Source organism: Dermochelys coriacea, chromosome 4, assembly GCF_009764565.3.
Source record: "Dermochelys coriacea isolate rDerCor1 chromosome 4, rDerCor1.pri.v4, whole genome shotgun sequence".
NCBI classification, from domain to species: domain Eukaryota; kingdom Metazoa; phylum Chordata; order Testudines; family Dermochelyidae; genus Dermochelys; species Dermochelys coriacea.
In genome coordinates, this window is record NC_050071.1 from 80,688,871 (window position 1) to 80,708,467 (window position 19,597).

Here is a 19,597-nt window from a genome sequence, read left to right on the forward strand (position 1 = left end):
ACTAATTCTACCCGGTTTGTGAGCAGCAGGTCAAGAAAAGCGCTCCCCCTAGTTGGCTCCCCTAGCACTTGCACCAGGAAATTGTCCCCTACGCTTTCCAAAAACTTCCTGGATTGTCTATGCACCGCTGTATTGCTCTCCCAGCAGATATCAGGAAAATTAAAGTCACCCATGAGAATCAGGGCATGCGATCTAGATGCTAGATTGCATCCCTACTTTTCTGTGATTCTGTGATCTTTAGTCTCTGTATTGAATGAACCTGAAAAGCCTTTCCCAACAAAAAAAAAAAAAAAAAAAGAGAAATCTATGAATTTTTTGGAATGTAATTAACATTTAAAGTGAAATAGGAGTTTTATGTACTTTTTTTAATGTCACATTTTTAGCATAATATGCTGTGCTAAGGTCATTTATGATACAAAAATGTTCATAAGTGCATAGATTTTAGGGCTAGATAGGGAGCGTCTAATCCAACCCTTAATACACACACAACAGCAGGAGTTCCCTCTCCCTTACTTTTCTTCAATCTTATTTTCTCTTAAACATAGTGTTCCTAACATGTTCAATACTGTTTTCTCCGAAATACATCTGGTGATCATACAGTTTGTAATTCATGTACACACTGTTCCAACCTGAAGCAAAGTGCTTTGCTAGCATGTGACTGATAACCGATCGAAGATGAAAGCTGAGTAATTCCTTGGAATCAGTGTTTTTCTTTGTTATAATACATTTATTTTATCAATAAACTTTTAACAACCTCATTGATTCTCTATATTGGGATAGTCCATGGAGTTCTTCACTGTCACCTGGTGATTTGGTTCAAGATGGAGCATTGTAGGCCTGGGATATGGAGTCTTCATGTTAAATATGAGAGTAACTCAATTCTGATTCATTTTATGTGAGTTAGTTTTGACCCTAAGCTCCTTGCAAGGTGCTAGTGCTGCATGTGTAGGGTCTGGTGTGGGCACACCTGTCCTAGGTGGTTGTTCTATTGTGAGAGTGATAATTTCAGGATTTTCCCCCAATACCATATGTAACCTGTATTTAAGTTGTGGCGTAAAATTTTGAAAAGCTAATGACTGAGGAGCCTGAGTCCCATTTTCAAAAGTGATGTAGGCATTTAGGAGCCTATATCTTATTGAAAGCCAATGAGACTTAGGATACTTAGAGCCTAAACACTTTTGAAAATGGAACTTCGGCTCTTAAATTACGTAGATGCTTTTGAAAGTGTTACCCACAGTCACTGCTTTTTCGTTAAGCCTAGTACTTCCTTATCCTTTCCATTACTACATGTCAAATGATTATAGTCAATTACACTGTCTTCCCTTTGCCACCTCTTTTATAAGTTGCTCTTATTCTATTAATTTCTTTCACCTTTTCCATTTGGGACATGGCCTCTACTGCCACTTTGATTACTTATCATTAATTAGGACTGCAGATTTTTGCAGTCTCTTCAGTTTACCAAAGTCCGTTCTCTGTTGTGGGGCCCAAAACTGAACATAGCACTATATTTTGCAACAGAAGTACATTCTGCATGTGTTTAATTTATCCATTATCACCTCCAGGTATATTTCTGCATTAATGCTCTTCATCTAATCAACTTTTGTTCTGGGTTTTATTTGTCTCTTGGTTGGAAGTGGGAAGGAGCTAGTATTATTTCCGTTCCAACTTTATTTTCTTTCTGCTATATTGAATCACTCTCCACTGGACTTAGTTCAGTTTTCCAAACGCTGCAGATTTTTCTGTAGTTTTGCTTAGGGTAAAATGTTCAAAAGTATCTAAGTTATTTAGAAGCCTTTGAAAGTTTATATACCTCAAAATATGATGATATTAACAAATTATGTAATTACATCTTCCAGGTTCTTCATTAATATTAAAGAATATTAGTCCCTATACAGAGGTCTGTGCAAAAATTGCTTAATACTTATCCTACTTTGAGTATGTGAATGTTTGATCCCTGTTTAGCGGGAAAGTTCACATACTAAATAGTAGTTTTATTAGCTGCTGGGAAATCTTCTATAGGAATGTCATCAAAATTTCCAGAGGCTGGTCAATAACCCACTGAAAGGTGTGACTGGGAGAGGGAAGGTGGGGAAAAGATACTATTTCCTTATTAGCACAAAAGTCGATAAGTTTATGGAGGAGATGGTATGAGGGGATAATGTGATTTTTGGTAATTAATTGATCTTTAAATATTTATGGTAAATAGGCCTAATCCCCTGAGATGGGATATTAGATGAGTGGGATCTGAGGAAAGAATTTTCTGTAGTATCGGGCTGGTGAATCTTGCCCATATCCTCGGGTTTAGCCGATCGCCATATTTGGGGTCGGAAAGGAATTTTCCTCCAGGGCAGATTGAAAGAGGCCCTGGAGGTTTTTCTCCTTCCTCTGCAGCATGGGGCATGGGCCACTTGCTGGAGGATTCTCTGCTCCTTAAAGTCTTTAAACCATGATTTGAGCACTTCAATAGCTCAGACATAGGTGAGGTTTTTCGTAGGAGTGGGTGGGTGAGATTCTGTGGCCTGCATTGTGTAGGAGGTCAGACTAGATGATCATAATGGTCCTTTCTGACCTTAGTATCTATGAATCTAAGTCTTGATTAATTTGCTGGCAGTACTTGGTAGGAACAGTTGGACAAAAATAATTGTTTTGGGTTTTGCGGGGGGATTTTTCCTGCTGTTTATCGCAATGGATCTGTGTTTCTTCTTTGTTGCCTGAATAAGGCTCTATGGGTGCTGTAGCTATGCCTCTACAGCGCCGTAGTGTAGACACTTCCTACAGCACTCAAAGGGTTTTTTCCCCATTACAACAGACAATTCATCTCCCCAGGTGCCAATAGCTAGGTTGACAGAAACATTCTTCCATTGATCTAGCCATGTGAACATTGGGGGTTAGTATAGCATAGCCGCAGCACTATTGAATACATTTGAATAATTGAGGAAATTTTCAGTGTACTTGATGAACATAACCCTTTTTTCAGATAATAGTGTTTTGGATAATTAAGGTTTACATAATCAAGACTGTGTTGTATATAAAGTTAATGAATTACACTAAGAGAGGGAAAGCAAGAGCATCGTGAAAACTTACCGTGCATGCATACGTTTCATTCCGTATCTGTGACTGATGTGTTCATTTGCTCCGAAGGTGGTGTACATCTCCAACATATTGGGATTGGGCTAGTCTACAGTGCGAGATGTTCAAAGTCAGCCTGGAATATTTGTTCCAACATATAAAGTTTTTATAGCTCTCTTCCTCCCCATCCCCCCATCTTTGAAATAGCTGTTTAGGTGTTCCTGTAATTATTTAATGAATAAAATATAGTGGTTCTTAAATCTGTTTTTATAGATGCTAAATAACATTATAAGAACACTCTCAAAAAATAAGAAGCAGCGCAGGTTACCAGAAAGTCAGCCATAAATGCATTGCAAGAAAATCTGATGACATTGCCTGGCTTAATAGCTCTTCAACTCGTGTCCATGCCTTGTTCCCTACTCCTCCCATGATTCCCTCTTAGAGCCCTGAAAATGTCCATTCTTCCCCTGCATTACTTCTCCAGCTAATAACTCTGTGTTTGGCTGACCATTCTGAGCTGGACATGGAGTTACTAGGTCAATAGAAGGTGTTCATTGTCCCTTGGGCCAAATTCTAATCTCAAATTCAGTTCCTTACATAGTAATGTATTGTCATATTTCCCTTTCTGGCTTAACTTTCTAGTGGGAAGCACAACATGTGGAAAAGCTAAGAAAACAGTTCTGTGGGTAGAATAGAGCAGTTTTACTTCCATGGAAACTGCCCAATTAGATCTTAGCGTCTGGTTAAAACTAAATTTGAGAAATCTGATATATCGTGGGACCTGCTATATTCAGTCTGGAAGCAAAAACAAAGGAGTGAAAAAGCAATACAATGGTAGGAACATGTAAATGGGAACAGGAAGAGGAGGTAATTCAAGATATTGACAATATATTATTATTCTAAAATGTAACATGAGGAGCTAGTGCATTTACCCAGTGTAATTGTACTGCTGAGTGCCATTAGATTAGATAATTTGAGGATGAAAAAAATTCTTCCTAATTTTTCTCTGTTATTTTAATACTGAGTTTTCATTTTATATATGATAACAGTGCAGGTGAAGCTAATTTTCTAATTTAAATACTACATGTGATACAGCTACTTGGTTTCCAGACAAAGTGCTCCATCTACAGGCAGGATAACATTTTATTCAAAAGGTTTCAGAGTAGCAGCCGTGTTAGTCTGTATTCACAAAAAGAAAAGGAGTACTTGTGGCACCTTAGAGACTAACAAATTTATTAGAGCATAAGCTTTCGTGAGCTACAGCTCACTTCATCGGATGCATTTGGTGGAAAAAACGTTTATTCAAAAGCTTTTCAGTATCTCATTTCATGTAGAATATTAGCAGTATGGTTCTTTTCTAGAACACAGTAGAGTTTGCAAAATTGATTCGATTTGTTCTTCGACTGTGTGTCAGTGTAAATCCCATTGTAGATAGGCATGCATCTTACGGGAATGAGATCAGATTTTTTTTTGAATATCAGTGTATATTGGGTCCATGCATGCACCTTGGGCCTCCTTGTGCTGCCTAAAGGGGGAAGTGGCTGTGACCCTCCTAATTCAGTTTTCCTGACCATGGCAGTGTTTTTTCTAGCTTAAAATTTAGCTTTTCAGTGAAGAATCTTCTTCTCTTCTCCCTAAATGTGGTCACTTTCCCTCCACCTTCACTCCTGTAGCCCACCAGAAAAAAAAAAAAAAAAAAAAAGGATGGAGGAAGAGAGACATGCACGGACATAGCAGGGTAAAGGTTGGGGCTTCAAACATGAAGGGCTTCAAACACTCTGGATTTAAATCCTGCTTGATCTGCAGCGAACTCATTGGTCTGGTCGACGGTCATAGTCAAAGCCTATTCTTTCTGAGGGATAGCCATGTTCCAGATAGACGTTTGACATGTAAATCCTTCTGCTCAGGAAGTCATAATTCTAGGAATGTGTGACTGAAACTGCATCTAGTAGAGCAGAGATTCTCAACCTCTCTTTCTGATGCCCCCCCCACATGCTACAAAAACTCTATGGCTCACATATGCCACAATAACTGGTTTTGTGCATATAAAAGCCAGGATGGCATTAGGGGGTAGCAAGCAGGACAATTGCCTGGGACCCCATGCCACAGGTGTCCCCCTGAAGCTACATTGCTCAGGCTTCAGCTTCAGCCCCGAGTGGCAGGGCTCAGGGACCTGGGCTTCAGCCCCATGTGGTGGGGTTTCGGCTTTCTCCCCTGGGCCCCAGCTAGTCTAAGGCTAGCCCTGCTTGGAGGCCCCCATAAAACCTGCTTGAGGCCCCCTTGGGTGGCCCCAGGCCCCTGGTTAAGAACCACTGTACTAGAGCAATTTATGTATAAGACTTCAGACCCAGAGGAAGTTAATACTTCCAAAGAATGGTCAAAAGGGTCGTCATCCATGAACACACTTTCAACCACATCACACAACCCAGCAAAAGGCAGGAAAGAAGACATTATCAAAATTGGCACAGGCTACATTGCAGGCAACTGCTTCTGCCTTTAGCACCAGTGTCTCTACACCAGTATTGACACCAACAGCCCCAACATTGGCATTGAGCTCAGTGCCATCTCCCCCAATGCCAACAATGTCATTGTTTAGTCTGCACTGGCACCCTGACGTAAGGGTGGGACTGAAGGACAGCCAGTTGGAGCCCAAGTTTGGCTTCAGGCATCAGGAGATACGGCTCTGTAAGGAGGAGAAGAAGCTTCATTCATCCTAAGGCAAGGCATCCAAGTCTGCCACTCAGTCAGAAATGATGCATAGTAAACTGTCACTGGCACAGACGAAGACACCAGTACTGACAAGCACATTGACAACCACGATTACAAGCCCCAGAGACATTATTGGTATTGCAGCACCTGGCACCAGGACTTGAGCAGAGGCATTGCTCCCTGGCATCACTCCATGGCATCGCTGTTTGAAAAGTCTTACCCTTCTTCACCATCACCATATTATGCTTTCCCTCTAGCATTAAGCAGGGATGGCTGTCTTCTGGTAGTACCATAGGGATGACACCAGAGATTGCTATGACATGGCACCAGTGTCAAGGAAACCTATAGTGCTTTTGGTCAATCACTGGCGACTGAGCCAGTACCCATATGGCATGGTACCTTGGCTATACTGGGGGCTGTCATCGTGAGTATCTTGCAGTGGATTGCCCTCAAGTATGTCCAGGAAGAGGAGGAGATCGGGCTGCCCGTGAACACCCAGGAGCAGGGGGTAGCAGATGGACAACAGTATCCCCAGTGTCCACTGAAAGAATTGTCATTTTTGCCTGATGAGGCAATTACACTAGCCCCTGTCCCCACAAGTGATGATTTTAAGACCTTTCAGATTTTCCTATCTTGTATTACAGAGACCTAGATATCAAATAAGTAGTAATACAAAAGAAATCCCAGAAACTCTTTGACATTTTGACTGCATGAGTCCCAGCTAGAGTTGCATTCCCCATTAATGAGGGAAGCCAAGAGGCATTTCTGCCTCTCCTTCAGAACTTACAGATAATACAGCAGCTATGCACTACATAAACAAAAGAGCTCCAGCTCTTCGCCCCTGTGCCTGGAGGCCATAAAATTCTGGACTTGGAATGTAGTGACCCCAATGGTCCTTCCTCCCTTGGGAGTTAGCAACAGCCTAGCAAACTTCCTGACCAGGGAAACTGTGACCCTTCATGAAAGGTGCTTACATAGGTTTGGCATAGGACTGGTATTCTGTCACTGCAGATCCCCCATATTAGACTAGTTTGATCTCAAGAACAACATCAAGTGTCAGAATTTTGGCTCCAGAGGAGGCCTTAGTTTAGAATCATTGTCAGATGCCTTCCTTCTGCAACGGAACAGAGGCTGCTCTGCGCCTTTCCACTGATTACCTTGATCCCCAGGGTAATTGCCAAGATTGAAAGAGCAAAGCTAATCATTTTAATAGCTTCCTATTGACCAAGACAGTTTTGGATGACAGACTTCCTGCAGCTGTTCTTTCAGCTCTCAAACCAGCTTCCAGACCATCTGGATCTGATCTCAGTTTCAGGGTCAGATACTCCATCCAGACTAGACGGAGACTTCTCCTTACAAGTTCAGGAAATACTGTACAGAGCAGGAAAACATCTACCAGAAGGCTGTACCTAATGGAAGATGTTCTTAACATGCAACCTCACCTGAAGTTCATTTCTAAGCTGATCTTAGATGTGTTTCAAAACACAGTCAACCACCTGTCTTTTTCCTGAAGCCACACTCTGCACCGAAAGAAAAGAAGTTACACACATTGGATATACCCAGGAGTTTGCTTTATTATATTGTCAGGATCACACTGTCTCGCTTCTATTATTAGTTGTAATTGGGCATTGTAAAAAAGTCAAGCCATCTCTTCACCAAGAATATTGAAATTGATCACGTAATGTTACCAGGTGCCTGGTGTACTTTTGCCTCCAAACATCAAGGCTCACTCCACCAAAGCACAGGCTACATAGTGCAGCTACTTCAGAAATGTGCCACTATCAGAAATCGGCAATGTGGAGTAATCCATTGACCTTTGCCAAACACTATGCCTTGGACTTAGTTGCTAGATCAGATGCCAAGTTCGGGAGAGAAATCCATGTTCATATGATACAGCTGAAACTCCTCATTCTCACCATCCTGAGGGGGCACTGCTTTTCAGTGGGATCCATCTCAATATATATTTGAAGAAGAAAGATTGGTTACTTGATCTATAACAGTGATCTTTGAGATGTCAGTGTGGATCCCGCAACCCACCTTCTCTTCCTGCTCTTCAGAGTTCACAGCTACCACAGGCTTTGAATTGCCAGAGAAATGGGGAGGGAGAGGGCTGCTCCTTCCTTTATGCCCTTACCTGGGAACACAAAGAGGCACAGGGTGCATGTGCAAACCCAACAGACATTGTGGTTTAAAAAACACTCCATGCATAAGGCACATATATAACTACCCTGGCATCCACATGACTATTACATCTCAAAGACCCACAGTTATTGTAAAGTAAGTAACCATTCTTTACCAGCTGTGGATTTTTAAATACCAAATATATCAATATCCTTCTCTAGTCTTTATCTGGATGTGTTTGATTTTATGGTTAAAATAGGAAATATTTTTCATCATGTATGCAACAGCTGTTGCATAAGTGTATATATGTTCTTTAATAGGCTTACTGGTCTAACAGAAAAGGGGGCAAAGCAAAGTACTATATCTTGATTTTTAGTAAGGCTTTTGATACAGTTCCACATGACATTCTCATAACCAAACTAGGGCAATGTGGTTTAAATGAAATTTCTATAATATGGATGCACAACTGGGTCTCAAAGAGTAGTTATCAATGGTTCGGCGTGAAATTTGGAGGGTGTATCTAGTAGGGTCCCGGGGGGCTCAGTCCTGGGTCCAGTACTAGTCAATATTTTGCTAACTGAATATGAATCAACAATGTCATGCATTAATGACTGGGATAATGGAATGCAAAATATGCTTATAACATTTTCAGATGATACTAAACTGGAAGGTATTGCAAGAATTTTGGATGACAGGATAAGAATTCAAAACAATCTTCACAAATTGGAGAACTGGTCTGAATTTAGCAAGATGAAAATTCAATAAAGATAAGTGAAAAATACAGCACTTAGGAAGTAAAAATCAAGTGCACAACTTCAAAATAAGGAATAACTGGCTAGGTAGGAGTACTTCTGAAAAGGAAATGGGGTTATAGTGGATCACAAATTCAGTATGGGTCATCAATGTGATGCAGTTGCAAAAGAGGCTAATATAATTCTGGGGTGTATTCACAAGAGTGTTTAATGTAAGCCGTGGGAAGTAATTGTCCCTCTGCACTGGGCAGTCCAGAGTCTGCACTGGAGAGGCCTCAGCTGGAGTGCAGTGTCCAATTCTGAGTGCCATATCTTAGGAAAGTTGTGGATAAATTAGAGAATCCAGAAGAGAACAACAAAAATGATAAAAGGTTTAGCAAATCTCATGTAAGAGGAAAGGTTAAAAAAAACTGGGCATATTTGGTCTTGAGAAAAGTAGACTGAGTGGGGGACATAATAGTCTTCAAATATGTTAAGGGCTGGTATAAAGAGGATAATGATCAATTGTTCTCCATGTCCACTGAAGGTAGAACAAGAAGAAATTGACTTAATCTACAGAAAGGGAGATTTAGGTTAGGTGTTAGGGGGAAAAAATTCTAATGTATTTAAGCTCTGAAATAGGCTTCCCAGGGAGGTTGTGGAATCCCTATTATTGGAGGCTTTTAAGAACAGACTGGACAAACAACTGTCAGGGATGGTCTAAGTCTTGCCTCAGTGCAGGGGATTTGACTTGATAACCTCTTGAGATCCCTTCCAGCCCTACATTTCTCTGAGTCCATGTTTTAAAGCAACTTAATGTTAATCCCTGGTTTAGATGGATACGAAGTTTGATAGGCCCAACATTTCACTGATTTTAAAAGTTAATGTTTGTTTTCCTTTTAATTGACATTTGTATTTTGAAATAAACTATCATCCATCCCCCTGATATTGCTAAAATCCTAGCTTCTCATCAGTGGCACTTCATATATTACAAACCCACAGTTCTGGATTTCTGCATATCTGTGATCTCAAGCATAACACTTCATGCTGTCTCTCCACTCATGCCTGTCTTTTCTATTAAAATGAGCAGGTGGGGCTTTTCATATACAGGAATTTTGCTCTGAAATGTACAAGAATCCTGATTTCTGAATGCTTTCATTCTGCCTGCCCACCTACAAAAGCAGAACAGATGTGCAGAATGGAGGGATAGTGCAATATATGTGTGCTTGCATGACATAAGTATTCATTTCCTCAAGCCACAACAGAACCATTATTTTACTTGTTAGGCCGTCTGGCTGTTACAGTGCCTCTATAAACCAAAAGTCAGATTAAAAGAGTAGAAAATAATTTCTTTTGCAAATGCTAGAAAACCAAACCTTTTTATAAAGTTACTTGGGACCTGAGCCTCCTCTCATCTGCTACTCAGCATAATCAAGGGGATTTCTTGTGTTACTACTCCCTGCAGTAATAGGTGACCACAAGATCAGACCCTTACATTTTAAGCTTTTAAAACCATTTGTATTGCATGCTCCAGTGATATCTTTTTTGCCCACCCCGTTTTTATTATTTTAATAAATGGCTTTCCTTTCAATGATGTAGAAAGGACTTTATCTCTTATGTGATATCCTAACCCATATTTTAAAATATTTTATTTTTATTTTTCCATAGGTCCTCCCATGCCATCCTCTTCATCTAGTCCATCCGTCATTGAACATTTACATTCCCTTCCTCCATCACCCAATCGCCATGACAACCAGAGGTGGTTGTTAAGTACCAATGCCATCCAGCCAGTTCAGGACTCTGATACAGATGAGGACTATACTGCCAGCACTTATCTAGTACAGACCGGTACTGTTTCAGTTTTCCCCCCAGATCATGGTAAGAAGAGGACGACTTTTCCATAGTTTGAATGCACTTTCTTATTTTCCATCCTGTTATAAAACACTCTGATTCGAGTGAAGGAGATTAAAATCATTCAGTATTTTAAATTCATCTTCCCTTTAATTTTCACAAGTGATTGTGTACTTTCAAGAATGCAGAATAAGCAAGAGTAGAAATTGACCTTTTGTGGTATATAAGACGAAAGTAGTTTATCTAAGTTATTTTTGAAGTAGTAATCACATACAGCAAGAACCACTAATTGTACATTATGTATTATAACTCACAGCAGAGGTCTGACTACCCTACATTTATGGTTCTTTTCAAATAGTAAGCTGAAGTTTGTTAAACTGACATGATATTTAGCTTCAACATTTTGAGGGTATGTCCTACTGACTAACTTCTACAAATGCAGAGGTCCCAGACACATTGGGGCTGATGTGGTTTTACTGCTGAGAAGGGCAGGATTTGGGGAACTCATGCAGCCTTGGAACACACTCTGTCAATGTCTGTGATGAGGCTTTTTTTAAAAAACAAAATCATCCAAATCACAGGACTTGGTGGTGATGGGGGATTTCAACTACCTAAACATCTGTTGGGAAAATAACACAGCAGGGCGCAGATTATCCAGCAAGTTCTTGGAATGTATTGGAGCCATTTTTTTTTATTTCAGAAGGTGGAGAAAGCTACTGGGGGAGGCTGTTCTAGATTTGATTTGACAAATAGGGAGGAACTGGTTGAGAATTTGAAAGTGGAAAGCAACTTGGGTGAAAGTGATCATGAAATGACAGAGTTCATGATTCTAAGCAATGGTAGGAAGGAGAACAGCACAATAAAGACAATGGATTTCAAGAAGGCAGACTTTAGCAAACTGAGGGAGATGGTAGGTAAAATCCCATGGGAAGAAAGTCTGAGGGGAAAAACAATTGAAGACAGTTGGCAGTTTTTCAAAGAGACATTATTAAGGGCACAAGAGCAAACTATCCCACTGCATAGGAAAGATAGGAAGTATGGCAAGAGACCACCCTGGCTTTCAATGATCTAAAACTCAAAAAAAGTGTCCTACAAAAAGTGGAAACTTGGTCAAATTACAAATGATGAATATAAACAAGTAACACAGGTATGTAGGGACAAATTTAGAAAAGCCAAGGCACAAAATGAGATCAAACTAGTTAGGGACATAAAAGGAAACAAGAAAACATACTACAAATACATTAGAAGCAAGAGGAAGACCAAGGACGGAGTAGGCCCATTACTCAATGAGGAGGAAAGACAATAACAGAAAAAGTAGAAATGGCAGAGATGCTTAATGACTTCTGTTTCGGTTTTCACCAAGAAGATTGATGGTGATTGGACGTCTAACATGGTGAACGCCAGTGAAAATGAGGTAGGATCAGAATCTAAAATAGGGAACAAACAAGTCAAAAATTACTTAGACAAGTTACAAAGAGTCCTGTGGCACCTTATAGACCAACAGATGTATTGGAGCATAGAGGGGCATTGCTGGCACGTGATGGAGTAGATTACATTGGTGACGGTCACGTTAACACCACCCTATACCGAAAACCCACCGACTGCTATGCCTACCTTCATGCCTCCAGCTTCCATCCCGGACACACTACACGATCCATTGTCTATAGCCAAGTGCTGAGGTACAACTGCATTTGCTCCAACCTCTCAGACAGAGACCAACACCTACAAGATCTTCACCAAGCATTCTCAAAACTATGATACCCACACAAGGAAATAAGGAAACAGATCAACAGAGCCAGATGTTTACTTAGAAGCCTCCTGCTGCAAGACAAGCCCAAGAAAGAAACCAACAGAACTCCACTGACTATCACATACAGTCCTCAGCTAAAACCTCTCCAATGCATCATCAGTGATCTACAACCCATCCTGGACAACAATCCCTCACTTTCACAGGCCTTGGGAGGCAGGCCAGTTCTCACCCAAAGACAACCTGCCACCCTGAAGCATATTCTCACCAGCAACTACACACCACACCATAGTAACTCTAACTTAGGAACCAATCCATGCAATAAACCTCGATGCCAACTCTTCCCACAGATCTACACCAGTGACACCATCACAGGACCTAACCAGATCAGCCACACCATCACTGGTTCATTCACCTGCACGTCCACCAATGTAATCTACGCCATCATGTGCCAGCAATGCCCCTCTGCTATGTACTTTGACCAAACTGGACAGTCCCTACATAAAAGGATAAATGGACACAAATCAGATATTAGGAATGGCAATATACAAAAACCTGTAGAAGAACACTTCAATCTCCCTGGGACACACAATAGTAGATTTAAAGGTAGCCATCCTGCAGCAACCGGACTTCAAAGAGAAACTGCTGAGCTTCAGTTCATTTTCAAATCTGATACTATCAGCTCAGGATTAAACAAAGACTGTGAATGGCTAGCCAACTACAAAAGCAGTTTCTCCTCCCTTGGTGTTCACACCTCAACTCCTAGAAGGCAGCCTCATCCTCCCTGATTGAACTAACCTCATTATCCCTAGCCTGATTCTTGCTTGCATATTTATATCTGCCTCTGGAAATTTCCACTACATGCATCCGACAAAGTATGTGTTCACTCATGAAAGCTTATGCTCTAATACGTCTATTAGTCTATAAGGTGCCAGAGGACTCTTTGCCGCTTTTACAGATCCAGACTAACACGGCTACCCCTCTGATATTAGGCAAGTTAGATGTCTTCAAATCATCAGGGCCTGATGAAATGCATCCTAGAATACTCAAGGAGCTGACTGAGGAGATATCTGAGCCATTAGCAATTATCTTTGAAAAGTCATGGGAGACGGAAGACAATCCAGAAGACTGGAAAAGGGCAAATATAGTGCCCATCTATAAAAAGGGAAATAAGGACAACCCAGGGAATTACGGACCAGTCAGCTTCACTTCTGCACCCAGAAAGATAATGGGGCAAATAAGTAAGCAATCAGTTTGCAAACACCTAGAAGATAATAAGGTGATAAACAACAGTCAGAATGGATTTATCATGAACAAATCATGTCAAACCAGCCTGATAGCTTTCTTTGACAGGGTAACAAGCCTTGTAGATGGGGGGAAATTGGTAGATGTGGTATATCTTGACTTTAGTAAGGCTTTTGATACCGTCTCACATGATCTTGTCATAAACAAATTAGGGAAATGCAACCTAGATGGAGCTACTATAAAGTGGTTGCATAACTGGTTGGAAAACTGTTCCCAAAGAGTAGTTATCAGTAGATGACAGTCTTGCTGGAGGGGTATAATGAGTGGGGTCCCAGAGGGATCGGTTCTGGGTCCAGTTCTGGTCAATATCTTCAGCAATGATCTAGATAATGACATAGAGTACACTTTGTCACAAAGCTCTGTCCTTGCCTCCGTGGATCCCGCGTTTCCTGGTGGATTTCACTAGCCTCAGAGGCTCACTGTGGCCCTCCACGTAACCCTTCTTTCTCTAGAGACAAGTGTCACAGTCTACTGAGCCATTTTCATCATAAGCCAGCAAGGGAGGTGAGGAGAAGTTATCCTTCCTTGCACAGTATCTGTTGTCTCCCAGTCTCAGTGATTAAACAGGGGACAAAGATGTGGGGCAGGGGGAGCCCAGGCCTACCCTCTACTCCGGGCTCCAGCCCAGGAACCCTAATAGTATCAGCTATGGTAGCTGACCTTTTAGAAACATGACATGTACAATTCCCTGGGCCACTTCCCCAACAGCAGCCCTCATTTCCTCAAGCTCTACTTTATCCTTACCTCAGGGTCTCCTTCCTTGTGCTTTATATGGTGTGTACTACTCAGCCTCTCCAACAGCACAACTTCTTCCCACAGCTCCTGACATGCACACCCACCTGACTAACTGGGAGGCTTTTAACTAGTTTCATCCAGCCCCTGATTGGTTTCAGGTATCCCAATCAAACATTCTCCCTGCCTTCTGGAAAGTTCTTAATTGGCCCCAGGTGTCTTAATTGACCTGGAGCAGCTTCCATTTCACTTAACCTGGTCTTATTGGGATCCGGGAAGTGGGCGGGCGGAGCCCGTCCACTGCTAAAGGATCCCCCCCAGCCTAAAAGGGGGATCCACAAGACCTTCACTTAAACTGGTCGCAGGGATTTGTTTAGCCTGGAGCGAATCTCTATCTTTCTCCCATGACTCTCCCATAGCCTTCTAGCTTGGAGGGAGATGGGAAGCTGCTACTCCTGCTGCTAGGCCCTAAGCTCTCCCTGCTGCTCCAGCTGCTCCCCTGGCTGGGCCAGACACCCCGCCCCTGTTCTCTGCTACCTGGTTGCTAGACCCCCCACTCTGGGGGCTGCTACTGCTCCAACAGCAGCCCCGGGGGGGAGGGTGCTGCTAGCCCACTCCCCAGAGAGGAGGAGTGAGGGACCCCAGCCACTGCTGTTGTGGATACCACCACCACCACCTGAGAGGGGTCCTTTCTGCCTGCCTGGACCACCACCTGGAGTTCCTGGAGCTGCTGCTGCTGCTGCTGCTGCTGTGGAGTCTGCTGCCTGGAGCTGCTGAAGCCCGAGGAGGAGAAGAAGAGGACCATCTACCAGTGCAGGAGCACCTAGAGACTTTGCAGACCCCCGGCGAGGGGGCCTACGACTGAGTAATTTTCAAACTGTGCTCTTGTGGTGGGGGTCTTGACTGTGTTTCCAGAGACACAGGGGGTGTGGCGTGGAGCTGCCCCCCGATCCATCTGTATGTCCCCCCCACCCCCACCACTACTCCCACCACCGCTACCCCCCACCCCCACTGGCTGTATACCATCTGCCTCAGCTCCTGCCTCTGGACTCAGCTGCTTGCTTGGCTTGCCATGCCCTATTTCCACCCTTTGGGCCAGAAGCAGCAGCCAGCTTAAAAAGACTTGTGCAAGCGCATGTGGGTGCACGTGCCCCCCCCCGGACTGTCTACCCCCCAGCTTGCCCTTTACTACCTGCCCCATTTGCCACTTGTAGCTTTGCCCCCCCTTTTGTCCCAACCCCTGTACCAGCTTCAGTTTGTTTGCCTGCCCCGCCCATTTCCCTCTGCAGCCTTTGTTTGTTTGCCCTGCCCCAGCCTCTGAAGCTAGCCCCTTGGTTTCCCTGCTCTACCTCCAGACCGCTTAGCCCCTCGCTCCGTGTGCCCATGCCCCCTCCCATGCGCTTGTGCAATTCCCCATTTTAGTTGCAACCCTCTTCACTGCACCCCCAATGTTGTTGTATCCCCCCCTCCCCTAGTGCACCAAGAGGAGCCGGAATTCCATCTTGTGTCGGTGACTGAACCCTAACCCCTGTTTGCCCCCCATCCAACCCACCCTTTTTGGCGCCCTCCTCCCCTTCCTGCAGCCTAGTTGGGAGGAGTGGGCGACCTGCTTCCCCTCTCCCCTCCTCCTTCTGGTGTCCCCCTTCCCTCCTTGCTCATGATAGCGGGGGATGAGACGGGTGGGACCCCTCCAGCAGCCCGAGCTCCCCCTCACAGGCCTACTCCTCCTTCACCCCCCCAAGCTTCTACCTCCGCTGCCTAACCATCTGCCACCGCCCCCGCTGGGGCACCAGCAGCGACGGGCACCAGGGTGACCTTCACTGCTGCCATGTCTCTCACCCCTTCAGATTTGGGGGGAGCCCCCCGAGCTGGCAGGAAGGGCCAGGGGAAGAAGAAAGGGAAGGGGCCTGCTAAGAAGACCAGGCCCTCCATGGCAGGGGCTGCCCCCAATGCCCCGTCCCCACCGCTGGCTGGGGGGTCCCTCTCCGCTGTTCCTTCCACCAGCTCTGCGGGTGTCCCTCCCCCGGCCCCCAAGGCATATGCCCAGGTGGCGGCATCCCCCCCGCCTGCCGCTACGTTATCTCTCCTGCCCACCGCCTCCACTACCATCTATAGCGGCCGGGGCCCCTTTCCCACCATGACCAGGAAGCACGGCGTCTGTTGGCTCCTGGTGCCCGCCTCGTCCCACGTGGAGACCTATGTGCCGGTGTTGGCGAGGGTTGTGGGGCCACGGCCATTGTGGCGGCCTCCAAAATGTATGGCAAGGTCGTCTTCTCCTTAACATTGGAGGCCGCCGCCCAGGAGGCGGTGGAGAAGGGCCTGGCAGTAGGGGGCGTCTTTGTCCCCTTAGAGCCGCTAGAGGACCTAGGCGTCCCTTTCTTTCTCCCCAATGTCGCCCTGTTACCCACCCTTTCTACCTTGGGGAAGCCCATCTCTGTCATCAGCCCTCTCCCGTTGGGCTGCAAAGACCCCGCCCTCCGTCGCGTCCTCTCGTTCCGCCGGCAAGTGCAGCTTCAACTGCCGCCAACGGCGCGTGACGGAGAGGCGCTGGAGGGGTCATTCCTAGTCCCCCACCAGGGGGCCCATTACCAGGTGCATTATTCCACGGGGGAGGCCCGGTGCTACCTCTGCCGGGCGATGGGGCATGTCCGGAGGGACTGCCCCTTGGCCTGGCAAGGAGGGGCAGCCGGGACCCCCGAGCCCCGGCAGGGCACCGGCCCCGTCATCGCCGGTGCCTCTGGCTGCCCGGCGCCCGAAACCACCCCTCCTCCTTCCCAGTCCACCATTGCTCCCGCTCAGGCCCAAGGGGCTCCTCCCCAACTATGCCCAGACGAGCGGGAGAGCCCCGCCCCCGCTGCTTGCAATCTGGCGGGGCCTGTGGAGGAGGGTGTGGCAGGGACACCGCCGGGCATGGGAGAGGGCCCACCCCAAGGGGAATCTTCCCTCCCTTGTGCTGCCCCACCCTTACCCCCTCGAGTCCCTGAGCCATCGCCTCTGCCCCCTGACACAACCCCTGCTAGTCAGCCCCCGGATGATGCCATGGAGGGCTGGGCCCTAGTTCAGGGGAAGCGGGGCAAGCGGAAGGCTCGAGCTCCGCTCCTTTCATCTGATGCGGAGGCCCCCCGGAAGACCAGGAAGGGGGGCACTGATGCCGAGCCTTCCGCTCTACCCACGGATGTGTTCCATCCACCAGAGCCGGCTGGGGAAGACGTGGCAGCACTGGAAGGCGGTATCTCCCCGCCATGGGAGTCCCTCCCCTCCAAGACCCCTGAGGCACCATCTGAAACCCCAGTGTGCCCCGAAGCAATCGTCGCGTTAGGTGCCGGTGGGGAGAATCCCGGGGTAGCAGAAAACAATTTCCCGGCTATATATGAGGAGATCGAGGCCCTGGGTCTGACCCCGGTCACCCAGGGGGAGGACGATCCTATGCCAGCGGGCCTCGATCTGGGCGACCTCACTCCAGCCCCCCTTTCCCCATGTTCCCTCCCCCTAACCGTTGCTTCCGCTCCCACCTCCGAGGAGCCCCTGGACTCCTCCATCAACCCGGCTGCAGAGGGCACCCCGCTGAGAGCCGCCGAGCCTGTTGAGGCGACAGCCAGTGCCATGCGGCTGGAACCTGAGCCAGCAGGGGCATCCCTCGCTGGTGAGGAGCATTCGACCTCCTTCCCGGGAGAGGGTCCTACAGAACAGAGTCCACCTCCTGATGCCGTGGCTGCCAAATCCACCAGAGAGCTTGCGCCCGGCATCACTGAGAGCCCTCTCCCCACCCAGACTCTCACCTCTACCCCTGCCCTTGCCCTTATCCCATCCACCTCCCGAGATGTTATTGCCATCCCGGGACTGTCTCCTTCCCCTTTCCAACAGATGACTCCCAGGGAGCGGCCTTTGTGTTTACCCATCCCGACCCACCAGGGGCTGCTATCCTCCCTCCGCCGCCCCCTATCGCCCCAGCATTCAGGTCAACCAATCAGGAGCCCCATCGGGGGTCCGCACCCCGTCTGCCCATCTCGGTGGGCCACGGGGCTGTACCAAGGGCCCCGTCGGGGAGTAACCAGACTGTAACCCCAGCCCCCCATGCACTGCGAGAGGAGTTGCGGGAGTTTCTAGAAGACGTCCGTGGCTCCCACAACAAAGTCCAGCTTGCCCTCCAGCGATGGGGGGACTTGAATCAAATCCTCCGGGCCACAAGGGCCCTCATGGGGGAGGGTAAAAGCACCGGGAGACAGGGCGCCGCAGCCTACCAGTGGGTCCGCCTCTTCCGTGACTCCTTACTCACCTACGGGGTGGGTCACGGACTGCTGCGCGGCCCGCTGGGAGCCACGAGCATCCCTGCTGACGAGGATCCCCCCCAGCCCTCCTCATGGCACCTTTTACCATCGCAACATTGAACACCTGCAGCTGTAGGATGGGTCTCCGCAGGTCCCAGGTGCTCTCCTTCCTTCGGGACGGGAGGTACTCTGTGGTTTTCCTGCAGGGACCCATACGGATCTGACCGCCGAAGACAGCTGGCGGCTGGATTGGGGGGACAGGGTCTACTTTAGCCACCTCACAGTTCGTACGGCTGGAGTGGCGACCCTGTTCTCCCCCGACCTACGGCCCGAGGTGCTGGGAGTCGCCGAGGCTGTGCCAGGCTGCCTGTTGCACCTCCGGGTCCGCATGGAGGGGCTCGTAGTCAACCTCGTCAACATCTATGCCCCAGCAGCGATCCCGGAGTGGCTGCAATTCTATCAGCAGGCGTCCGCCTTCCTCGGCACCTTGGATCCTCAGGAGTGCCTGGTCCTGGGAGGGGACTTTAACATCACCCTTGAGGAGCGGGACCACTCGGGGACTGAGCAGAGCCCGGCCGCCATCGCCGTCCTCCAGGAGATAGTCGAACACCACTCCCTGGTGGACGTCTGGCATGACCACCACCCGGATGACACTTCCACGTTCACCTTTGTCCGGGTGGAGGCCCATCGGTCGCGCCACTCCCGGTTGGACCGCATTTATTTATCACGCTTTCATTTTTCATGAGCCCACTCCTCCAGCATCCGGCTGGTCCCTTTTTCTGACCATCATATAGCCACCGTGACAGCCTCCCTCTGCGCGGAGAGGCTGGGGCCGGCCTATTGGCATTTTAACAACAGCTTGCTGAAGGATGCGCGCTTCGTGGCATCCTTCCGGGAGTTCTGGCTGGCCTGGCGAGGGCAGCGGCGTGCCTTTCCCTCGGCGCGATGGTGGTGGGACCTAGGGAAGGTGCGCGCCCGGATCTTCTGCCGTGACTACACCCGGGGCGCCAGCCGACGGAGGGATGCGGTGATAGAGCAGTTGGAACGGGAGGTCTTAGAGCTGG

At 47.0% G+C, this 19,597-nt stretch overlaps 1 protein-coding gene across 5 annotated transcripts in view; it reads left to right on the forward strand.

Moving 5' to 3' along the window:
* The window catches only part of TENM3 (teneurin transmembrane protein 3), a 2,178,135-nt gene that overhangs the window by 1,892,505 nt on the left and 266,033 nt on the right, over positions 1 to 19,597 (forward strand). For all 5 annotated transcript variants that reach the window (XM_043513542.1, XM_043513543.1, XM_038399412.2 and 2 more), the window contains one exon: positions 10,299 to 10,508. In XM_043513542.1, coding sequence (XP_043369477.1) covers positions 10,299 to 10,508 — 210 coding nt within the window. The remainder of the gene's footprint in view (positions 1 to 10,298; positions 10,509 to 19,597) is intronic.